The sequence below is a fragment of the Neolamprologus multifasciatus genome, chromosome 16 (assembly GCF_963576455.1).
Source record: "Neolamprologus multifasciatus chromosome 16, fNeoMul1.2, whole genome shotgun sequence".
NCBI lineage: Eukaryota > Metazoa > Chordata > Actinopteri > Cichliformes > Cichlidae > Neolamprologus > Neolamprologus multifasciatus.
In genome coordinates, this window is record NC_140454.1 from 7,979,198 (window position 1) to 7,999,353 (window position 20,156).

Below are 20,156 nucleotides of genomic sequence, written 5' to 3' on the forward strand. Positions count from 1 at the left end.
TGCATTCTTTCTAATGGCACAAAGGGGGCGCCATTAGACCATAAGAGTCATTGTGAAAATGGACACCAGCTTCATTTCACTGGGATTGCAGACAACACTTTGCTCATGAGTTTATTATTTGAGTCACACGTTTCAAGTCTTATTTTACAAAACACGGATTTTGGAATTCATTTGAGTCAGAAAGAAAGAAAAAAAGCACAAGAGTACCATTGCTACTGTTTCAATGTGAAGTACCCCATGATTTCTCAGTCAATGCTCAGCTCGAGGCTTCACAGTAGGACTTAATTAAGACCTAAAGATTGGGTCGCTATCAGAAAAGAAAGCCAGTCCAGATTCCAGATCTTGCAGCTCCTCCTTGGAGATCCTGGGAAATGCCAGGCTGGATGAATTATATAATCTCTTTATCCCACTCGGGATCTACTCCTGGGTCTCCAACCGCATCCTTCCAATCTAAAGAAGCATGAGCTTGACTCTAAACTTAATGTTTGAGCTTTTCACCTTGTCTTGAAGGGTGAATCGAGACATCCTAAAGAAGAAACTCATTTCTTGTATTCACACTCTCATTCCTTTAGTTTGCTCCTCAAAGTTCATGATCACAGGGGAGCATTGGAAAGAAGATCAAAGGTTTGCCTTTGCCTCTGCTTCCTGTTCAACATTCTGCTAGCTTTCCCACATTACCACGAACGCAAATCTACCTGGAGAATTTCACGCTCCATTCTCACTTGCATTTAATGCTTTATAGCTAACCTTTTATTTATTTATTTATTCATTTATTTATTTATATGTTTACTTGTAATTCTTAAGCATGGTTTTATTTTTGTATTGTTACCTCCCTGTCCTTCATAATCAGCATATTTAGCTGTATCAGAATCAGTATATAATAACACCCCTAATAGTTAGCATGAGTGGGAATGGTTAATACATATTAACAAAAAATAAATAAATAAAAATATTAGTGACATTTGATATTACATCAAAGTTAACTTCTATTACAAAAACTAGACAGTAAATAAAAAAAGAATTCCCTTTTTTGGCTTTATAGTTTTTCCGTCATTGAATTATGTAACATGCACAAGATCTGGAGTCAGTGCTTGGTTTGGCAGAGAATCACAGGGGAATCCACAGGAGAAACACAGCCTAATCTTTTAAGTAAATCTCATTCTACACAGCTGCCCATCCAAGACAAGCGGGCAAAATCCAGTGGCTTTGATACAGAAGTGCTTGTTTTTCTTTCTACCAGAGACCTTCTAATAGGTAAACTTTTCAAATCAGAAACACAGGAACCAAACGCTGCAAGTGATGGATGAATAGCGGCGTTAAAGTCTGCAAAGCAAGAGGAAAGACATCAACGAGCCCAAAAGCCCAGAGGGAGGGAGGGATGAGAGGGAGAAAATGAGCATTTGAAGCTAAAATGTAAAAAAAAAAATCCATATGATATTAAATTATCCAGACAGCAGAGGTCGGACTGAAACAGGAGCAGGAGCAGAAGTTGGCAAAGTGGAGAACCTGGCAAGCATTCATTGACTTGAAGCTGGAAAATTCTGTTCCCACAGAGCCTGTTTTTCACTATTGTCTCTATTTACCAAATGACCATTGACTAGTGTTTTAGCACCAACAAGCACTGATTACCAACCAACTGAATTGGAAAGAAGGCTGGCCCTTTCTGCTAAGAAGAGACACTGCTTCCATTTGAGAAGTTGTTTGAGTGTGTGGACAGCTTTGTTAGTCCACACTGAACAGAAACACACCTAAATCACTTAAACACACATGCTTCTACAGACAACGTCTTTTGATATCAGTCAGCACAGGCTGATTGACAAATGATATGTACTTGCCCTGGGGTGATCAGTTTGTTCCATAAATTCTGATTTATTATGAGGTAGGAAACAGTATATGGGAAATGTGATTTAAAAATGAAGACAGAGAATACAGAGGAAGCAATCATTTGAAAATCTCATAAACCCAGATTTTATTCACAATAGAACCTAGAAAGCATATCGGATGTTTAAAATGAGACATTTCACTATTTCATAAAAAAATATTAGCTCATTTTGAACAACATGCAGCAACAATAGGCTGGAAAATAAGAATTGCTAAAATGTAACATTTTGCAAATAATTACATTCACTGGCAACATGTGAGTAACGTGATTGGATATAAAAAAAAAAGAGCAACTTAGAGAGGTAGGGTTTCTGAATAATGTTGCTCAACATAAAATCCTAAAACTTTGAATATCATATACGTAATATCATCCAATACTGACAAAGCCAAAAAACAGTATTGGATGCCTGTGATCTTTAGGCACTCACAAGGCAGTGGATTAAAAACAGGTATGATTCTGTCATTGAAATCACTGCGTGGGCTCAGTTCACTGTGCTGTCCACAAATGCAGGTTACAGTTCTGAAGAAGAAGCCATACCGGAACATAATCCAGAAATGCTGCATTCCTGTCTGGGCCAAAGCTCATTTAAAATGGACTGAAGCAAAATGGAAAACTGTTCTGTGGACGGACGATTGAACTTGGAAAACTTCACTGAGTGCATCTTCCAGACTAAAGAAGAGAAGGGATATCCAACTCATTATCAGCCTGCATCTCTGATGGTATGGCAGTGCATCATCAGTGCCTATAGAACTGGCAGCTTATACATCTGATAAAAGGTTTATTCAGGTTTTAGAGCAACAAGTGCTCCCATATAGATCATACCTCAGGAAAAAGCCTTGCCCATTTCAGCAAGACAGCGGCAAACTGCAGATTGTATTCACAGATAAATAAGACCCAGGACTGCTGAGCAGCTAGAATCCTGTTGGATAAGAACGGGACAATATTTCTCTGCCAGAAGTCCAGCAGCTGCTCCCCAGATGTTTACAGACTGATATTAAAAGAAAAGAGGATCCTCATGTTGGTAAACGTGATCTTCAGTACATATTCTCTTTACCACTTTCTTAATTTTTTATAATTTTTTTTGTTCTATAGTAAATAAAACGTGTGTCAATGAGATTTGCAAATCATTGCATTCTGTCTTTATTTATTACACTGAATCTCTTCTTTTTGGAATTGGGGTCAAAGGCAAGAGTGAATGCCAGGTGGTATGGCTAATTCCTCCTTTGCAGGATTTAGAACCAGGAGAAGTTAAGTTTTCAAGTCCATCAGGAATGGATTTAAGTTCAGCAAGAGAGGTTGATCCAGGGCTGCAGCCCAATTTAACTCTTAGCAAGCTCATAATTATTTTTGATTTTAGCTTAGTATACAATACAACTAATAATTTCACAAATCAAGCCTATCCGTACCTCTGGCAGTCCATATAGTGACACTCAGCCACAATCCCAGGAGATCAGCTGATCTCAATGCCAACCTGAATCAGCTGATACTCAATGAATGCACTATTTGTGGTGCCTACTCTTCTGCACATCTGCAAACCACTTTGGAACCCACCTTCGCCACAGCTCCTCTGTTCATGCTGTATTTGACTTAGTGAATGTCATATCTGTGGTCTTGCTGCTTGCTCAGGTGCCAGAACAGAGCCATACCACCAAAAACAAATGACTTCAGATGTAAACCATAATCTTTACTTTCAATAAACTGTTCACAAATCAAATCTTAATGATATCAGACTGATGGTATGCTTCATGTTGTCTCCATGTGCAACTGCCTTGCACAGTTATATCTCTATCCTAATCCTCTGAATGATGTTGTATAACTTGTGTTTTGACTACCACAGCAGGACCACAGTATGTAATCCATTTACTGCAGTCCAAATACATGTTTCATAATAACGCTTTACATGTGAGGTAATGTTACAGATAATGACAAAGCTTTGGTTTTACTCAGCCAAAAGTAATTATTTAATTTCCCTACTAACCATTCACCTTCTGTATTAGAAACTCTTCTTCCTGATGCCATCTGTCCTTTTTCCTTTATTTACGAATGTCACAGCAGATGATGTCGGTGGCACTTAATAATGATTATGGAAATGCATGAAGACACCCTTATTGAATGTCAATGGAAAACCAACAGTTAGGTATTTGTGTAATGACAGCGGCCATTGAATGCTGTTTAATGAATGAATTCGTGAGTCCTCTGAGAACGTTCCCATAAGGCCTAGTTTCTTCAGGAAAGCCTTGTTGCCCTTCTCTACAGGGTAGTTACTATGTAGTCTTTCATTATTTGAATATGGCAAACAGCCACTGAGTTCTTTCTGGGGAAGTCACAACAAGTAATTTAACTGTTAGTTAATGAATGAGGGATTGTGGTTTGTGCCACACAAAACTGACTTTTTTGTCTTTGTTTTACAGAAGTAAGGCTACCTCATGATGCATTGTTAAAGTATTTCACAATTTGGGCCATGGTAACTCATCATTATCTGTAGTTCCTTGCAATTTTGTGTTGCTCAGGAACCACTTAATATGAATTCATTAATTATCAGGTTGTTTCGTATTCATTCGTCATGTGTTTCTTAGTAACTGCTTATTTTTTCCGTATCATGTTTTCAAATTCCTGGCACACACAGTCTCAAAGCATAATAAAATATGAATATAAGCTCTGAAGATTCAAGTATATGGCAGCATGCTGGAGAAATTAATGCAGTTTGTAGAATAACAGCTAGAAACTGCCACTGATTAGTATTTAGATCTTTATAATCTATCCAGTAGCTGTCAAGAGATCTCAGTCTGGACATAACGACAGACTGCAATCATGTCCCTACTTAAAGTATACGCGTCAAACAACACTAGTTATGCTCGTTTTGCAACTCCAAGTGATGTCAAAGTGAGAAAGTAATGTGACTTGCTTCTACAAGTGGCGCTGTCACTTGGTGTTCGCTCGCTCTGTGGTATAGTATCGCTTCCTGTTCCTGCTCAAACACAGTGGTGTTTCTGAGTAGCTTATTTGCTTAGCAGTTTAATTAACAACTTTTAAATACATTCTTTTTTCACAGTATAATCTTCACGTGCTTCATCCGAAGCACACTTTCTCTGTACTCACTACCTAATTTATAGCCAAAGTATTCACTCACTGTCTCTGTACTGTTTCGCTAGTAGGGTTGCCAACCGTCCCTTAAAAAACGGAATCGTCCCGTATTTAGAAACAAAAGTACACGTCCCGTATTGAGCTGAAAAGGGACGCACTTTGTCCCGTAATACAGTGAGAATCAAAAGTAGTCTGTAAGTTTTAATGTAATTAACGCTTTGTTTGAAAACACAATTCCCAGCCCCGCTCCTGCTTTGTGACCAATGAGCTGACAGCACACTTATGACAATTCGAGTATGACAATTCAGATTACCGCTCATCTCATTGGTTGAGGAAAGGTCGCTTGCAGAGAAAATACCGGAAGACAACAGATGACCACAACAAAAAGCATGGCCAACAGGGAAACAAACGCCGACACTGCGGTCTCAGACGACAGTACACCTGAAGCTGGGCAAACACTGTGCGATTTTCAAACTGCACGATTGGCTCGCATGGGTTATAAGTTCGTAGGTCACGATGCAGGGTCTCACACTATACCGCCCGATGCTCTGATGCGACCTGAGTGCTCACACTGTGCCTCCATAAAATGAAGGTTATAACAGAAAATCTGTCGCTCGCTCTCCCTCTCTGTCTTTCACTCACACAGACACACACCACCATCAACTTTGCTAAATTGCTAATGAAAAACACTGATCAGGCAGCTGTGATTGAGCAGCAATGTAAATCCGACTATTTTCACGGTTGTTGTGGTCGTGATAATTTGGTGATGCCACTTCGAAAAGGCTCGGATGAGCTTTCCAAAGTTCTACAAGTTGTGCCTCCATCGCTTGTGTCCAGATCACACGCTGCACAGCCGTGCTGCTCCGTCTTTTTCACCGACGTTTACGTGTTTGCGCGTGAGCAGTGTGAGCGGCTGCGGTGACACCCTCACGAGCGATTGATGATCGGGAGCTGGTCGTGAGGTGTTAATCGCTTCTCGTTACCCCACGTATACTACACGATGCACGATGAAGGCCAAAATCGGGCCGATCACCAAATTGGTCGCACGACTCAAAAATCGGCTCAAAATGGGCCAAAAATCATACAGTGTGAGCCCAGCATTAGACCAGCAATGTTTGTTCCTCTCAGAGAAAGAAAAAAAGGCTACAAAAGTACAGGGAAGAATGGGAAAAGGAAAACACCTGGCTGGAAAAGTGCACGATAACACCTATAAAGCGCACTGCACTGTGTGCCGGCGCACTTTTTCCATAGGCATGCTTCTAATGGTGGGCACATGAAGAACATGAGGGGCGTGAAAGCTCGGGAACCCTTAACCAATTTTTGTCCACCAGGCCACGGCAGAAGCAGATGTGGTATGTAAACACTGGTTTGTTTGTTTTTAAACCCTCTGGTTAAGGTTAAAATGGGCATGTGCAGTGAATATCAGCGCTATGTGGCCAGAAGTGTGATAATATAATTTATTTTGTGTAATAAACAACTGCAAGGATAGATGATTACAACAAATAGATGAGTAATACATAAAAGTAATACATAGATGAATAATGATGATGAGTTATGACGCGTAATCATGGGAACAAGTGGGTTTACAAACGGGAGCAAAAGCTGAAATAATGCCTCTGCTGAAGCCAATTGCACTAAATGCACTAAATGTGCACTGTTACAAGAATATTTTTTCTTTCTATTGTTTTCTATTAATTTATATAATTTTAAGTTAAGCAGGACAGAGTTCTTTTAAAGAAAGATTTACTTTTATTCTCAAAAGTTAAGCATGACAGGCTTCTGTTTAAGAAAGAGACCTGTTTTATTGTGTTAATGTTGTCATTTTGAGCTAAAAATAAATGGCTAAATGATTTTAGTTTCCCATGTGTTGATATCACAAAGAATATGCATCTACTTAAATCAAATTCAAGTCAAATGGTTAAAAAAATAATTTCACACACAAAAAAAGAGCTAAAAAATTCACCACACTGGGAAGGGTGAAGACAACTGGGTCGCCCGGCCTTGGCCACGAGGTGTCCCTTATTTATTTCTCAGGGAGTTGGCAACCCTATTCGCTAGCTTAGCTCGTAGCCGACCCGTTAGCACCATGGCTACTTCACCTGTCCCTTCTGCACTTTCTTGCTCATTGTGTCAGATGTTTAGTTACTCCTCGGCCTCCTTTAGCAGTAATGATATCTGTAACAAATGTAGCATATTTGCAGCTCTGGAGGCCAGGATTACTGATCTGGAGACTCGGCTTTGCACCCTGCTCTCACCCTTAGCTAGCCAGGCCCCTGTAGCTGGTGCAGCCGAAGATAGCGTAGGCCCCGCTAGCTGTTCCCCGGCAGACCCCAAGCAGCTGGGGAAAGATGGCTGGGTAACGGTGAGGAGGAAGCGTAGTCCTAAACAGAAGCCCCAGGTACACCACCAACCCGTTCATGTGTCTAACTGTTTTTCCCCACTCGGTGACACACCCGCTGGGGGTCAAACTCTGGTAATTGGTGATTCTGTTCTCAGACATGTGAAGCTAGAGACACCGGCAACCATAGTCAATTGTCTTCCAGGGGCCAGAGCAGGCGACATTGAAGGAAATTTAAAACTGCTGGCTAAGGGTAAACGTAAATTCAATAAAATCATAATTCACGTCGGCAGTAATGACACCCGGTTACGCCAATCGGAGGTCACTAAAATCAATATTGAATCGGTGTGCAACTTTGCCAAAACAATGTCGGACTCTGTAGTTTTCTCTGGTCCCCTCCCCAATCAGACCAGGAGTGACATGTTTAGCCGCATGTTCTCCTTAAATTGCTGGCTGTCTGAGTGGTGTCCCAGAAATGATGTGGGCTTCATAGATAATTGGCAAACCTTCTGGAGGAAACCTGGTCTTGTTAGGAGAGACGGCATCCATCCCACTTTGGATGGAGCAGCTCTCATTTCTAGAAATATGGACAAATTTATTAAACCCCTCAAAACATGACTATCCAGAGTTGGGACCAGGAAGCAGAGTTGCAGTCTTACACGCCTCTCTGCAGCTTCTCTCCTCCTGCTACCCCCCCAAAAACCCATCTCCATAGAGACTGTGTCTGCTTCCAAAAAGACAAAAAACAAACTAAAAACCAGCAACAAACAACTTAAACATTTACAAAGAAAGAACAATACAGTATCCACATCTGAGCCAAAGAGTAAAACAGTGAAATGTGGATTATTAAATATTAGGTCTCTCTCCTCCAAGTCTCTGTTAGTACATGACTTAATAATTGATCAACAAATTGATTTACTCTGCCTTACAGAAACCTGGTTGCAGCAGGATGATTATGTTAGTTTAAATGAATCAACACCCCCGAGTCATTCTAACTACCAGAAATCTCGAAGCACAGGTCGAGGGGGCGGTGTGGCAGCAATTTTTCACACCAGTCTATTAATTAATGAAAGACCAAGACAGACTTTTAATTCATTTGAAAGCCTGATGCTTAGCCTCGTCCACCCCAGCTGTGAAACTCAGAAACCAGTCTTACTTGTTATCATCTATCGTCCACCTGGGCCTTACACAGAGTTTCTGTCTGATTTCTCAGACTTTATATCTAATTTAGTTCTGAGCTCAGATAAAATAATTATTGTGGGTGATTTTAACATCCATGTAGATGCTAAAAATGACAGCCTCAACATGGCATTTAATCTGTTGTTAGACTCAATTGGTTTCTCTCAAAATGTAAAAGAACCCACCCACCACTTTAATCACACTCTAGATCTTGTTTTAACATATGGCATAGAAACTGAACATTTAACAGTGTTTCCTGAAAACCCTCTCCTGTCTGATCATTTCTTGATAACATTTACATTTACAATAATTGATTACGCAGCAGTGGAGAGTGGACTTTATCAAAGTAGATGTCTTTCTGAAAGCGCTGTAACTAAGTTTAAGAATATAATCCAGCCACTGTTATCATCGTCAATGCCCTGTACCAACACAGAGCAGAGCATCTATCTGAACGCTACCCCAACAGAGGTCGATTATCTTGTTAATAATTTCACCTCCTCACTACGTACGACTCTGGATACTGTAGCTCCTGTGAAAACTAAGGTCTCTAATCAGAAGTACCTGACCCCGTGGTATAATTCTCAAACACGTACCCTAAAGCAGATGACTCGTAATCTGGAGAGGAAATGGCGTGTCACAAATTTAGAGGATCATCATTTAGCCTGGAGAAATAGTTTGTTGCTTTATAAGAAAGCCCTCCGCAAAGCCAGAACAGCTTACTACTCATCACTGATTGAAGAAAATAAGAACAACCCCAGGTTTCTCTTCAGCACTGTAGCCAGGCTGACAAAAAGTCAGAGCTCTGTTGAGCCAACCATCCCTTTAACGTTAACTAGTGATGACTTCATGAACTTCTTCACAAATAAAATTTTTATCATTAGAGAAAAAATTACCAATAATCATCCCACAGATGTAATATTATCTACAGCTACTCTTAGTACCATTGATGTTAAGTTAGACTCTTTTTTTCCAATCGATCTTTCTGAGTTAACTTCAATAATTACTTCCTCCAAACCATCAACGTGTCTTTTAGACCCCATTCCTACAAAACTGCTCAAAGAAGTCCTGCCATTGATTAATTCTTCGATCTTATATATGATCAACCTATCTCTAATAATCGGCTATGTACCACAGGCCTTCAAGGTGGCTGCAGTTAAACCTTTACTCAAAAAGCCATCTCTAGACCCAGCAGTCTTAGCTAATTATAGGCCAATCTCCAACCTTCCTTTCATATCAAAAATCCTTGAAAGAGTAGTTGTCAAACAGCTAACAGATCATCTGCAGAGGAATGGTTTATTTGAAGAGTTTCAGTCAGGTTTCAGAGTTCATCACAGCACAGAAACAGCTTTATTGAAGGTTACAAATGATCTTCTTATGGCCTCTGACAGTGGACTCATCTCTGTGCTTGTCCTTCTTGACCTTAGTGCAGCATTCGATACTGTTGACCATAATATTCTATTAGAGCGATTAGAACATGCTGTAGGTATTACAGGTATTGCACTGCAGTGGTTTGTATCATATCTATCTAATAGACTCCAATTTGTGCATGTAAATGGAGAGTCCTCTTCACACACTGAGGTTAATTATGGAGTTCCACAGGGTTCGGTGCTAGGACCAATTCTGTTTACATTATACATGCTTCCCCTAGGCAGCATCATTAGAAGACATAGCATACATTTTCACTGCTATGCAGATGACACCCAGCTCTATCTGTCCATGAAGCCAGATAACACACACCAATTAGTTAAACTGCAGGAATGTCTTAAAGACATAAAGACTTGGATGGCCGCTAACTTTCTGCTTCTTAACTCAGATAAAACTGAGGTCATTGTACTCGGCGCTGAAAAGCTTAGAAATATGGTATCTAACCAGATTCTTACTCTGGATGGCATTACCTTGGCCTCCAGTAACACTGTGAGGAACCTTGGAGTCATTTTTGACCAGGATATGTCCTTCAACGCACATATTAAACAAATATGTAAGACTGCGTTCTTCCATTTGCGCAACATCTCTAAAATTAGAAATATCCTGTCTCAGAGTGACGCTGAAAAACTAGTTCATGCATTTATTACTTCCAGGCTAGACTACTGCAATTCATTATTATCAGGATGTCCAAAAAACTCACTGAAAAGCCTTCAGTTAATCCAAAATGCTGCAGCAAGAGTACTGACAGGGACTGGAAAGAGAGAGCATATTTCTCCTGTTTTGGCTTCCCTTCATTGGCTTCCTGTTAAATCCAGAATTGAATTCAAAATCCTGCTCCTCACATACAAGGTCTTAAATAATCAGGCCCCATCTTATCTTAATGACCTTGTAGTACCATATCACCCTATTAGAGCACTTCGCTCTCGCTCTGCAGGCCTACTTGTTGTTCCTAGAGTATTTAAAAGTAGAATGGGAGGGAGAGCCTTCAGTTTTCAGGCCCCTCTTCTGTGGAACCAGCTTCCAGTTTGGATTCAGGAGACAGCCACTATCTCTACTTTTAAGATTAGGCTTAAAACCTTCCTTTTTGCTAAAGCATATAGTTAGGGCTGGACCAGGTGACCCTGAATCCTCCCTTAGTTATGCTGCAATAGATGTAGGCTGCCGGGGGATTCCCATGATGCATTGAGTTTTTCCTTTCCAGTCACCTTTCTCACTCACTATGTATTAACAGACCTCTCTGTATTGAATCGTATCTGTTATTAATCTCTGTCTCTCTTCCACAGCATGTCTTTATCCTGTCTTCCTTCTCTCACCCCAACCGGTCGCAGCAGATGGCCGCCCCTCCCTGAGCCTGGTTCTGCCGGAGGTTTCTTCCTGTTAAAAGGGAGTTTTTCCTTCCCACTGTCGCCAAAGTGCTTGCTCATAGGGGGTCATATGATTGTTGGGCTTTTCTCTGTATCTATGAAGCGCCTTGAGGCGACTTTTGTTGTGATTTGGCGCTATATAAATAAAATTGAATTGAATTGAAATGCAATCCATTATTATTATTATTACTTCTAATGAACCCACATTAGGTCTCGGAGGAATTGCACTTTACTGCTGCTAACTGAGCACACTGGCCTTCGAACACAATGGCCAAAGAATAACATGACAACTACTTCTATTTATATAAGTTCCTTGTCTAGTGTTCAGGCTTGCCAATTAGTCAAGTTTCTCTCTCGAGGATGCTGCCAGTTCTGTGCTTCCTAAACTTTTAACACTTGGTCACTTTGAAATATTGACATTTTCCAATGGCAAGTTTTCCAATGCTTCTTTTCGTAGTGAAGAACACCAAAAGATTTCCAATGCAGTCTAACCACACTTTCACCTTCACTTTGAAATAAAGTTATATTACAAAACACAGTCAAACTCTGAAGGGAGAGTAAACATAGTCCCTGAATGTCTCCAAAGAAATCTCTAAAACTTGGTGGAAACATCTGTTAAAAGGAAACAACAGTTGTTTTTCTGTTTTAGGTGATGTATGACTGTACATCTTCAACTATCATGGGTGCAAATTCTAGTCAAGTGAAACCCAAGTTATTCAAGCTCTTTAAAGCATTAAAGAGGAGTGTCAGGAGGGTTTTATATGGTGTGAGAGCACTTCAGTCTGTCAAGTATATTTTGACAGCTCATCTCCAGGGACCGTGTGACAAAAACAAGGCGTGGAAGAGGGGAGAAGCAAACCAGCACTGCACAGTAAGAACTGTATTTGCCCCCTGTGGTTTTATGTAAAATGGATGAGAAACAAGCTCTGTGTCCACAGTGTTCACACAGCCACAATGTTATGTTAATCCTCAAATTCCCAAGACACTTGGGGTGTTTGTTTTAGCCAAATAGATTTGTAGAGCAGAACTGGATCTCTAAATCATCACCTGGCCACTTGCCAACATGACCAGACAAGACAGGCACACCAGCCAACGCCACAAAGTATTAGCATTTGGCTGGTAAGCTGATATGCACGTGGCATGTTTAACATACTCCCTAATAAGATATATGGCTATGCTTCCTGTCTGAGTAACATAACAGTATATTTGAAGAGAAACCTGACTGCTTCAGCAAGGAATGCAATTTCAAAACAGTGTAAAAAGTGAAGAAACATATTTTTGCTCCACAAAGCTTCCAGAGGACTTTTTAAAGACAAAGCATTTTCATGTTGGGTACATCCGATTCTCCCAAAATCAAGGCAAATAACAGCTATGCTGGCATCTCTGTGAGACACCATGCTATGAGTGTCAACACATATACAGTGACAGTGTGAGCATGCCTAGGCTGCCATGGACTGAGTCCCTGAGCACAGGCAAGAAAAAGGCCCAACTCCTCTATGCAGCGGGACAGCAGGATTAAAAAAACGAAAATAAAACAATGGAGAGTGATTTAAAGAGAGCTTTAGTCTCTTTGTAGTTACGGTCCAGCTTGCTCTGTCTCATATGCTTCTGTGGTTGCATTATCCCTGCTGTAGTCAATTTGAATGTTGCTGTTTTGTATCTTTGTACTTGTCATGTTACGTCTCTTTGTAGTGGTTTTTTTACCTCTGTAATCACTTTTGTTTATGTGTCTTTTGACGTATCTCTCTGTAGTCATGTTGACTTTTTATTGCTATTATGCATCGTTCTGAAGTTTTTAAGTGTCTAATTGTTGTCATTTTTTGTCTCATAGTAGCTGACTTGGCCAGTATACTATTTACCATGCTCACCATCTTAGGCCACTGTCACACGGGCCCAGGGACCAATTGGTGAACCCTGGTAACTTTATTCCCCAGTTGGTTACAAATCGTTGGTGGAAGTCATTATGAAGTGATTGCTAAAGCCACATTTGCACAGCCCTAGACACTGGTCAGTGATGTCTTGGTAACTACCAGTCACTAGAGCAAAGTACAGTGTCCTCAACCACTACGCCAGGGGTGGTGAATGGTTGCTGGCAGTTGCAAGCAAGAAATTGGTTGTAACGAGCTATACGGTGCTGTATCAAAAACTTCCTTGCGATTCCTTTCGTGTCTGGCAGGTTGTCACAGTAACCTATAGTTTGCATGGAAGATCCTGAATACCTGCCAAATGGTAATAAGCTGTGAAAAGTGAAACAGATCCGTTCACTTGCTGCAACTCCATTTGTATTCCACTTATTCAAGTTTTAGCACATCTCGGAGAATAAATGTAGAGTATTCAAGGAGAAATTCACGTCTTTCGTGTAAACACAGCTGCAACTTGCATTATTAAATTATAGCTAGCAATGTATCCCAGTGTATGTATAGAAAACCTCCGCGCCTTCTCAGATTGTAGACTGAAATTCAGGTGGAGCAGGTGCTAGCTACATGAGTTTTCTGCAACATATTTAATTGATGAACGGTCTAACTTGCCAAAAGTAATTAAGTAGCCCACATTTTTTACTTGAGCTGGCTTCTTTCACTTCTACACTTTCTCTAATTAATTGCACCGTTTTAGCTGTTAGAGGTTTATGACTCAGCACAGGAGGTTTGGCTGGAATGGTAATTTGGCACTTGCGCAATAAATTTTTGCCCAAGGGCCTCTCAACTGGTTCAGCTTTATCAGTGATCTCACTTATTATTATGCATAAAATGTGGGCTCTCCTAGCTTCATTATTGACCCCATTACAAATATAATCTTGACAAGTTCAGCAGCACAAACTCATCCGTGACCTCGTTAATAACCATCCATAACCTCGCCACTTGATTTCGCCTATAATCTTCTGTTTGGCATCAATAATAACCTCTTAAAATCTCACTCATGGTCACTATCACATTTCATAAGACCACTTGTAATATCATCATTATGCCTTCTCCCCCTGAAACAAAGCTGCGTTTGCTCAGTGAATAAGTAGACAAATCACAATCACTGCAACGGTGTAACAACATGAGAAAATAATTGCTTTGTGTGTGTTTGTTTTGCATCAGTGTGGCTAATGAGTTCCTTTGTCTTCTCATTAAAGACCAGGGAAGGCGAGTAATAGGCACCAGAGGTCGTTCTTTTGGAAGCACTCTTCCTTTTGACTAATTTGCTGCACTTTTTCTCACGCAAATGAATTTGCTACTTAGGGCTTAAAGCTTCTTATGTGAGCAGCAGCTCGTGACATTTACAGAGACACAGGGAAGCTCAAGGAAGATGAGAATGGATCAGCAGGAAATGGGCAACAGTGAAGGACGGTGGAAGGTGGGTGTATGTGTGTATGTCTTGGAGAGGTTATCTGGGTATGGTGGGACAGTGAGTGGCAAATCAACAAAGAAAATGAAGGAGGGTAGAGGAAACTCTCAGCTTCCTGCTGCATTAATCAGCAGCACACGAACCACCAGAAATGACAGCAGTGCTTACATACGATTGAGAGAGAGGCCATCTCTACTTACCCCAAATATGAAAGCATGATTGGGTCATTGGACTTCTTTTTTTTGTGATAATCATCCCTCCCTCATCCTTTATGTGGTCTCCATTTTTCTTTAAAGGCACTTCTAGAGACACCCAGAGGCTGTGCTAAATGGCAGTCTCTGAATTCTGAATAACCTCATTTTGGGTTATGAGACAATAGGAGCTGGGAGTAGACAATAGGAGCTGGGAGTAGACAACAGGCATGCAGCCACTGTGAGTTTCACTGCGATCATTTCACATCTCGACATCTTTATTTGGCTGTGCCACAGTGATTTGGTGCTATATTAATAAAGCTGAACTGAATTAAATTGAACTGAATCTGACCTAACAGTACTTTGGCTTTATGTGATTACTGGTAGTATATACATTGTTCAGGCACAAAATTATAACCACCTGCCTAATATTGTGTTGGCCCCCACGTTGCTTGTTCCATTGAAAAGGTTGTGAGTTGGGGCCTCCAAGGATCGGAATTATTTGTCAAGCACACCCCACATATGCTTAAATTAGATTTGAGATCTCAAATGGATGGTGGTGGATGTCAAATAACATCCACACGGATGGAAGAACCCAAGGTTTCCCAGTAGAGCAAAGCCTCACACTGCCTCCACCTGCTTTCTTTCCTCCCATAGTACATAATGGTGCCAGGTGTCCTCCAAATAAGTGATGCGCATGCACCCAGCCTTCCATATGATATAAAGGAAAACGTGATTTATCGGCTCACCTTTTTCCATTCCTTCGTGGTCCAATTCTGATGCTCACGTGCCCATTGTCATGGACAAGGGTTAGCATGGGGACCCTGACTGTTCTGCAGCAATGCAGACCAGTTAGTGTGCATCACTGAGCCTTAGCAGGCCATGACCCACTGGTTATCACTGTTCCTTCCTTGGACCACTGTTGATAGATACTAACCACTGCAGACCAGGAACCCCTCACAAGAGCTGCAGTTTTGAAGATGCTCTGACCCAGTCTAACTATCACAATGTGGCCTATTTCTCCTGCTTCTAACACATCACCCCTCACCATCAATGTTCACTTGCTCTGTAATATATCTCAGCCACTAACAGGTGCCATGGTGAAGAGATAATAAGTGTTATCTACTGCACCTGTCAGTGATTAACATGTTATACCTGATTTAAAGAAAAGAACTTTCTGTTTCCAGAACAGTTTTAAAGTAACAAATAAGTAAAGGAGTCTGAAGAAAAGCTTTGGGAACTTAGAAGCTCACTCGTCAGTAATTATTGCAGCTTTGTAGCAGCTAAGATTTGTTCAGTTTTTGTTTGGGAGAATCTTTGCCTTTTCTTCCTTCCTGCAAAAGGTTTGTAGTTCTGTGAAATTTCTTGTTTGCTTTGCATGTGCAGCTGTCTTGAAATAAAGCCCCAGATTTCTGATATTTTGATCAGCGTGACTATGAGGGCCATAGTAAAACCTTCAGCTTCCACCTATGGATCATAGAAAATATTTTAATTCAATCTTTAGTTTTATTTATTATTTATTTTACTGTTCACTGATATTTAATGAAATTCATTCTTGCTCACTCATAGTGTTACTGGTTGGAACAGATATATAAGTGTGACTGATCAGCCCTATATTTAACAATTCTGCATTGTTTTTTCCCCACATTTTTTTCTCATGGCTTTCAGTAAGTTCTGTTTTAAGTATATTAGTCCACAATACTTGTTTCCAAAATGCATCTTCAAGCAACTTAAAGAAGTCCAGACACTTTTCTTTCCAAGCTCAGACCAGCTACCTTTTGCTTTGTTCTTATAGCATTCTCTTGGAAAATCGGGATCCGTTAGATTTGAAAACTGCAATACTTTCCTGATGACTACTGTGTGACCAAGCACAACAAGTAAATCTGACACAACTTGGTAATAGTTGGTCATTTCTATGAAAGAGTCCCCCAAACTTCTGAATCACATTCTTCGTATTTACTGTCACTCTCCCCTTTTTTCTAAAATAAAAAGAAGAAAGTTTTTAATCTATAACTTTATGCCTTTTAAAGATCACTTCATGCTGTGTTCATCTCAGTAACAGAAATCTGAAGACGTCCAAACTTTTGCATGCTGCCGTATTTTTGTGAAACAGTGATTTGAAGGACTGCAGTAACTTGGTCTCTGCACCACCTCTGTGTGCCCCTTTCTTGTCGTGCTGAAGTAGCACTTGGAGTAAACACTTCACTCACAACAACAGCACCAAACACCTCCATCACTGCTGCTCTCCATCTGTCCTCAAGCCACAGCCATGCATGAATTCTAACATGCACAGACTGGGATTGCCTCATAAGACATATTTTCAAGAGCACTTCTCTAAAAACCAAACATAAGTTTTTCAAAATGCAAAGAAAAACGTCAGATATAATGTGATTTCTTCACTTCCTGCTCTTACCAATGTCTCAGAAATGATTTGCAGTTGAACAAAGCTTTACACATGCAGGCAGGTGGAGTTTGTTTAGTCATTAGTCATGTAACCATTCATTCTTTGAGGAGAAAAAAAGCCCACATCAACAACAACAAAGCTTGCTGGACTCGAGTCAGCAACACACCAAATGTCAACTTAATGAAGCCCAATATGAGTGTCACTCAATGCTTACCATAGAGAATGGTCACCATGGAAACCGGCATGACCAAGATGCCGAGAAGCATGTCAGCTACTGCCAGTGACATCAAGAAATAGTTTGTGGCGTTCTGCAGCTTCTTCTCCAGGGAGACGGCCAGGATCACCAGGATGTTGCCCATGACCGTGACAGCGATGACCACTAAAATCAGCAGGGCTGCCCAGTTTTTCTGCATCAGTTGCTCCGAGGGAGGACACTGAGACCCGTAGACTCCCACCACGTTATGGTGAGACCAGTTCCCCAGCTGTGCGTCATTGCCATTATGAACCACGTTGTTCCTCTGGCAGCCCAGGTTCGTGGCATTGCCGCTTTGGAGGCCACCTTCCTCGCGTGGAGGCCAGAGGTTAGACCCCAGAGTGGTAACGGCTGTGACAGTGTTAGAGATCAACTCTGACACATTGCCACCATGCAGGTTCATGGTGTCAGCTCAATAAATGCTCAGGACCGCTGCCTGGAAAGTGGGTCAGAGTGGCGGAGAAAAGAGGAAAGTCTGTTCATCGCTCACTTGTTTTCCATTCCCGTTGCTCTGAATATTATAAATACAACACCGTTCATCACTCGAGCAATTAACCTGTAATTCAATACGGTTTACCACTTCTTTGCTCCATCGTGTCGAATAAAAAAAAAGAAGAAAAGTCCCCGGATTGACTGTCAGAGGATCAAAAAATCATCTCCACAACGGGGAAACAAAAATAGCATTCTGCTGAATTCAGCGCAACCAGAAGAGCAGCTGTTTGATCTCACAGGACAATGCCAAACGCTTAAAAATGATATCTCGCTTGGTTAATAACCTCACTGTGCCAACAGTCCGTCATCTGGCTCTGTGAAAACAAAGAAACAAAAGTATTCCGTTGCCCAAAATATCCCAAACGGAACAGAGTTGTTTCAGGTCCCATGTCTTCAGTGATTTAGAAAAAAAAATCTCTTCTGATTATAGAATCCACTCAAAGCTGGCGCGATGGCAGTTGCAGGTTTCTCCTCCTTGGAGTTTGAAGTCAAGGCTGTGTTCATGTTAAAAATATCAGGTCCATGTGAAGTCGGGAATGTTACAAATCAGAATTTCATCGCCTGGTTGAAGCAGTTATTCAGTAACTTTGTTTCTTTTCAGTCAGTCTTTAATGTATGATCTTTAAGGAGTATGAGAACACAAACAAATAAAAAATCCCTCTTGCCTTGGAATGGTCATTCTTAAATAGTATAATGACACACTGGTGTTATCAGTTTGACACAAACCCTGACTTACGTGTGAATGTTCAGAATTTGTTTATCCTAACTGGCACTCCTGCACAGATGTCATTATGCTGTACGTGCGTGTTTCCTAACGTGTGTGGAAATCTTCAAGCGTCCTCGCTCTCTCGTCTCAACTCATCCCTGCACCTGTGAGAGTGCGTCGGCAGCCGACAGACATGGATGATGAACATGATGATATCTGACATGTGTGAGTATGTGTCACTAACTTTCCAGTCTCCTTCCTTCACTCGCATTTCTTGACTCATAGTAAGAAAGTATTCCTTGTTCACTGTAACTAAGAACAATGTCAGACCTCCAGAGAATTAAATATTCCTTACATTTTTCCTCCTTGTACTTGCATAAGCCCTCAGTGGGAAATGTCAGTCACTCTTCAAATCCTTCATGAATAAACACAGATCTCCTTCCTTCGCAGACCTTGATCATTCATTCTGCACATCTCCACATCTTGTCACTTTCCAAAAAGGAAAAAAAACTAAAAAAGAAGCAGAAGGAAGAGAAGGAGGAGGAGGAAAGCAAACTTCTTTTCTCTCTCCCATCAGCAGACTGAAGAGGCTCCGTGTGTTTTCAGCTTTCCAGGAGAGTTGAGTCGTCTTCTGTGGTGAACAGGAGCTGAATGCTATTCTGCTTCTACTCGCTCATGCTGCTTCTCACATGCAGCCTCTCTCTCCCTCCCTCTCTCTCTCTGCAGCTCTCTCACTGGGATCTCCTGCTCTCGCTCTCTCTCTTTCTCTCCTTTTTTACCCAGGGTCTCTCCCCCGCATACCATATTGGTATGCTCCCTCTCTCGCTCTCTCTCTCTTTCTCAAGCGTTCTCTCTTCTATTTATTGTGCTGCTTTCTCTTTCCTCCTCTTAGTCCTGAATCTGGAAGTCCTGTTCTCCCTCCTTCAGTCGCTCTCTCACACTCTCTCTGTGTTTCTCTCACTCAAGTTAAACCTGCATCTCTCTCAATTCACTTTACTAGCATTACCATATTCAGCAATATGCCAAAGCCCCCTCTCTAATATATATATATATATATATATATATATATATATATATATATATATATATATCCATGGGTGATTTCTTTGGTGGAATGATTGTATTGCATACATGTTTAATGACTTAAAAAAAAACAAGAATTGGGTACATACATTTGTGCTAATATTTTGTAAAATGTCCTTTAGCAAGTTGTGCCATGACCAGGTGCAACTGGTCAAACTTGCTGTAGCCATCAACAAGCTTGCCTGGCTATTTGACCATTCCTCTTGGCAAAATTAGTAGACTTCATTTAAATGAGTTTACTTCCTGGCACAGAGCGGACTTTTAAGTGTAGAACACACATTCTCAATGGGGTTGAGGTTAGAGCTTTTTGGGTCATTTCTACACAACTGCAGATTCCAGGATCATCAGATTAAACAGTTCAAATTATTTAGATATGTCGCCACCACACTGCCAAGGTTGGGGAGAAGACCTCAGTTGTCACCCTC

At 40.9% G+C, this 20,156-nt stretch overlaps 1 protein-coding gene and 1 long non-coding RNA gene across 2 annotated transcripts in view; one reads left to right on the forward strand and one right to left on the reverse strand.

Annotated features, from left to right (window-relative positions):
- Positions 1–19,569, reverse strand: part of htr2aa (5-hydroxytryptamine (serotonin) receptor 2A, genome duplicate a) — a 95,854-nt gene extending 76,285 nt beyond the window's left edge. The window contains exon 1 of the mRNA XM_085135392.1: positions 17,412–19,569. Within this exon, the coding sequence (XP_084991518.1) occupies positions 17,412–17,853 (442 nt within the window). The 5' untranslated portion in view covers positions 17,854–19,569. The remainder of the gene's footprint in view (positions 1–17,411) is intronic.
- LOC146500204 (uncharacterized) lies at positions 2,190–2,957 on the forward strand. The gene is made up of 2 exons (XR_014869799.1): positions 2,190–2,378; positions 2,463–2,957. It is a non-coding gene; the product is annotated as an uncharacterized LOC146500204 (long non-coding RNA).
- Positions 19,570–20,156: the final 587 nt, after the last annotated feature.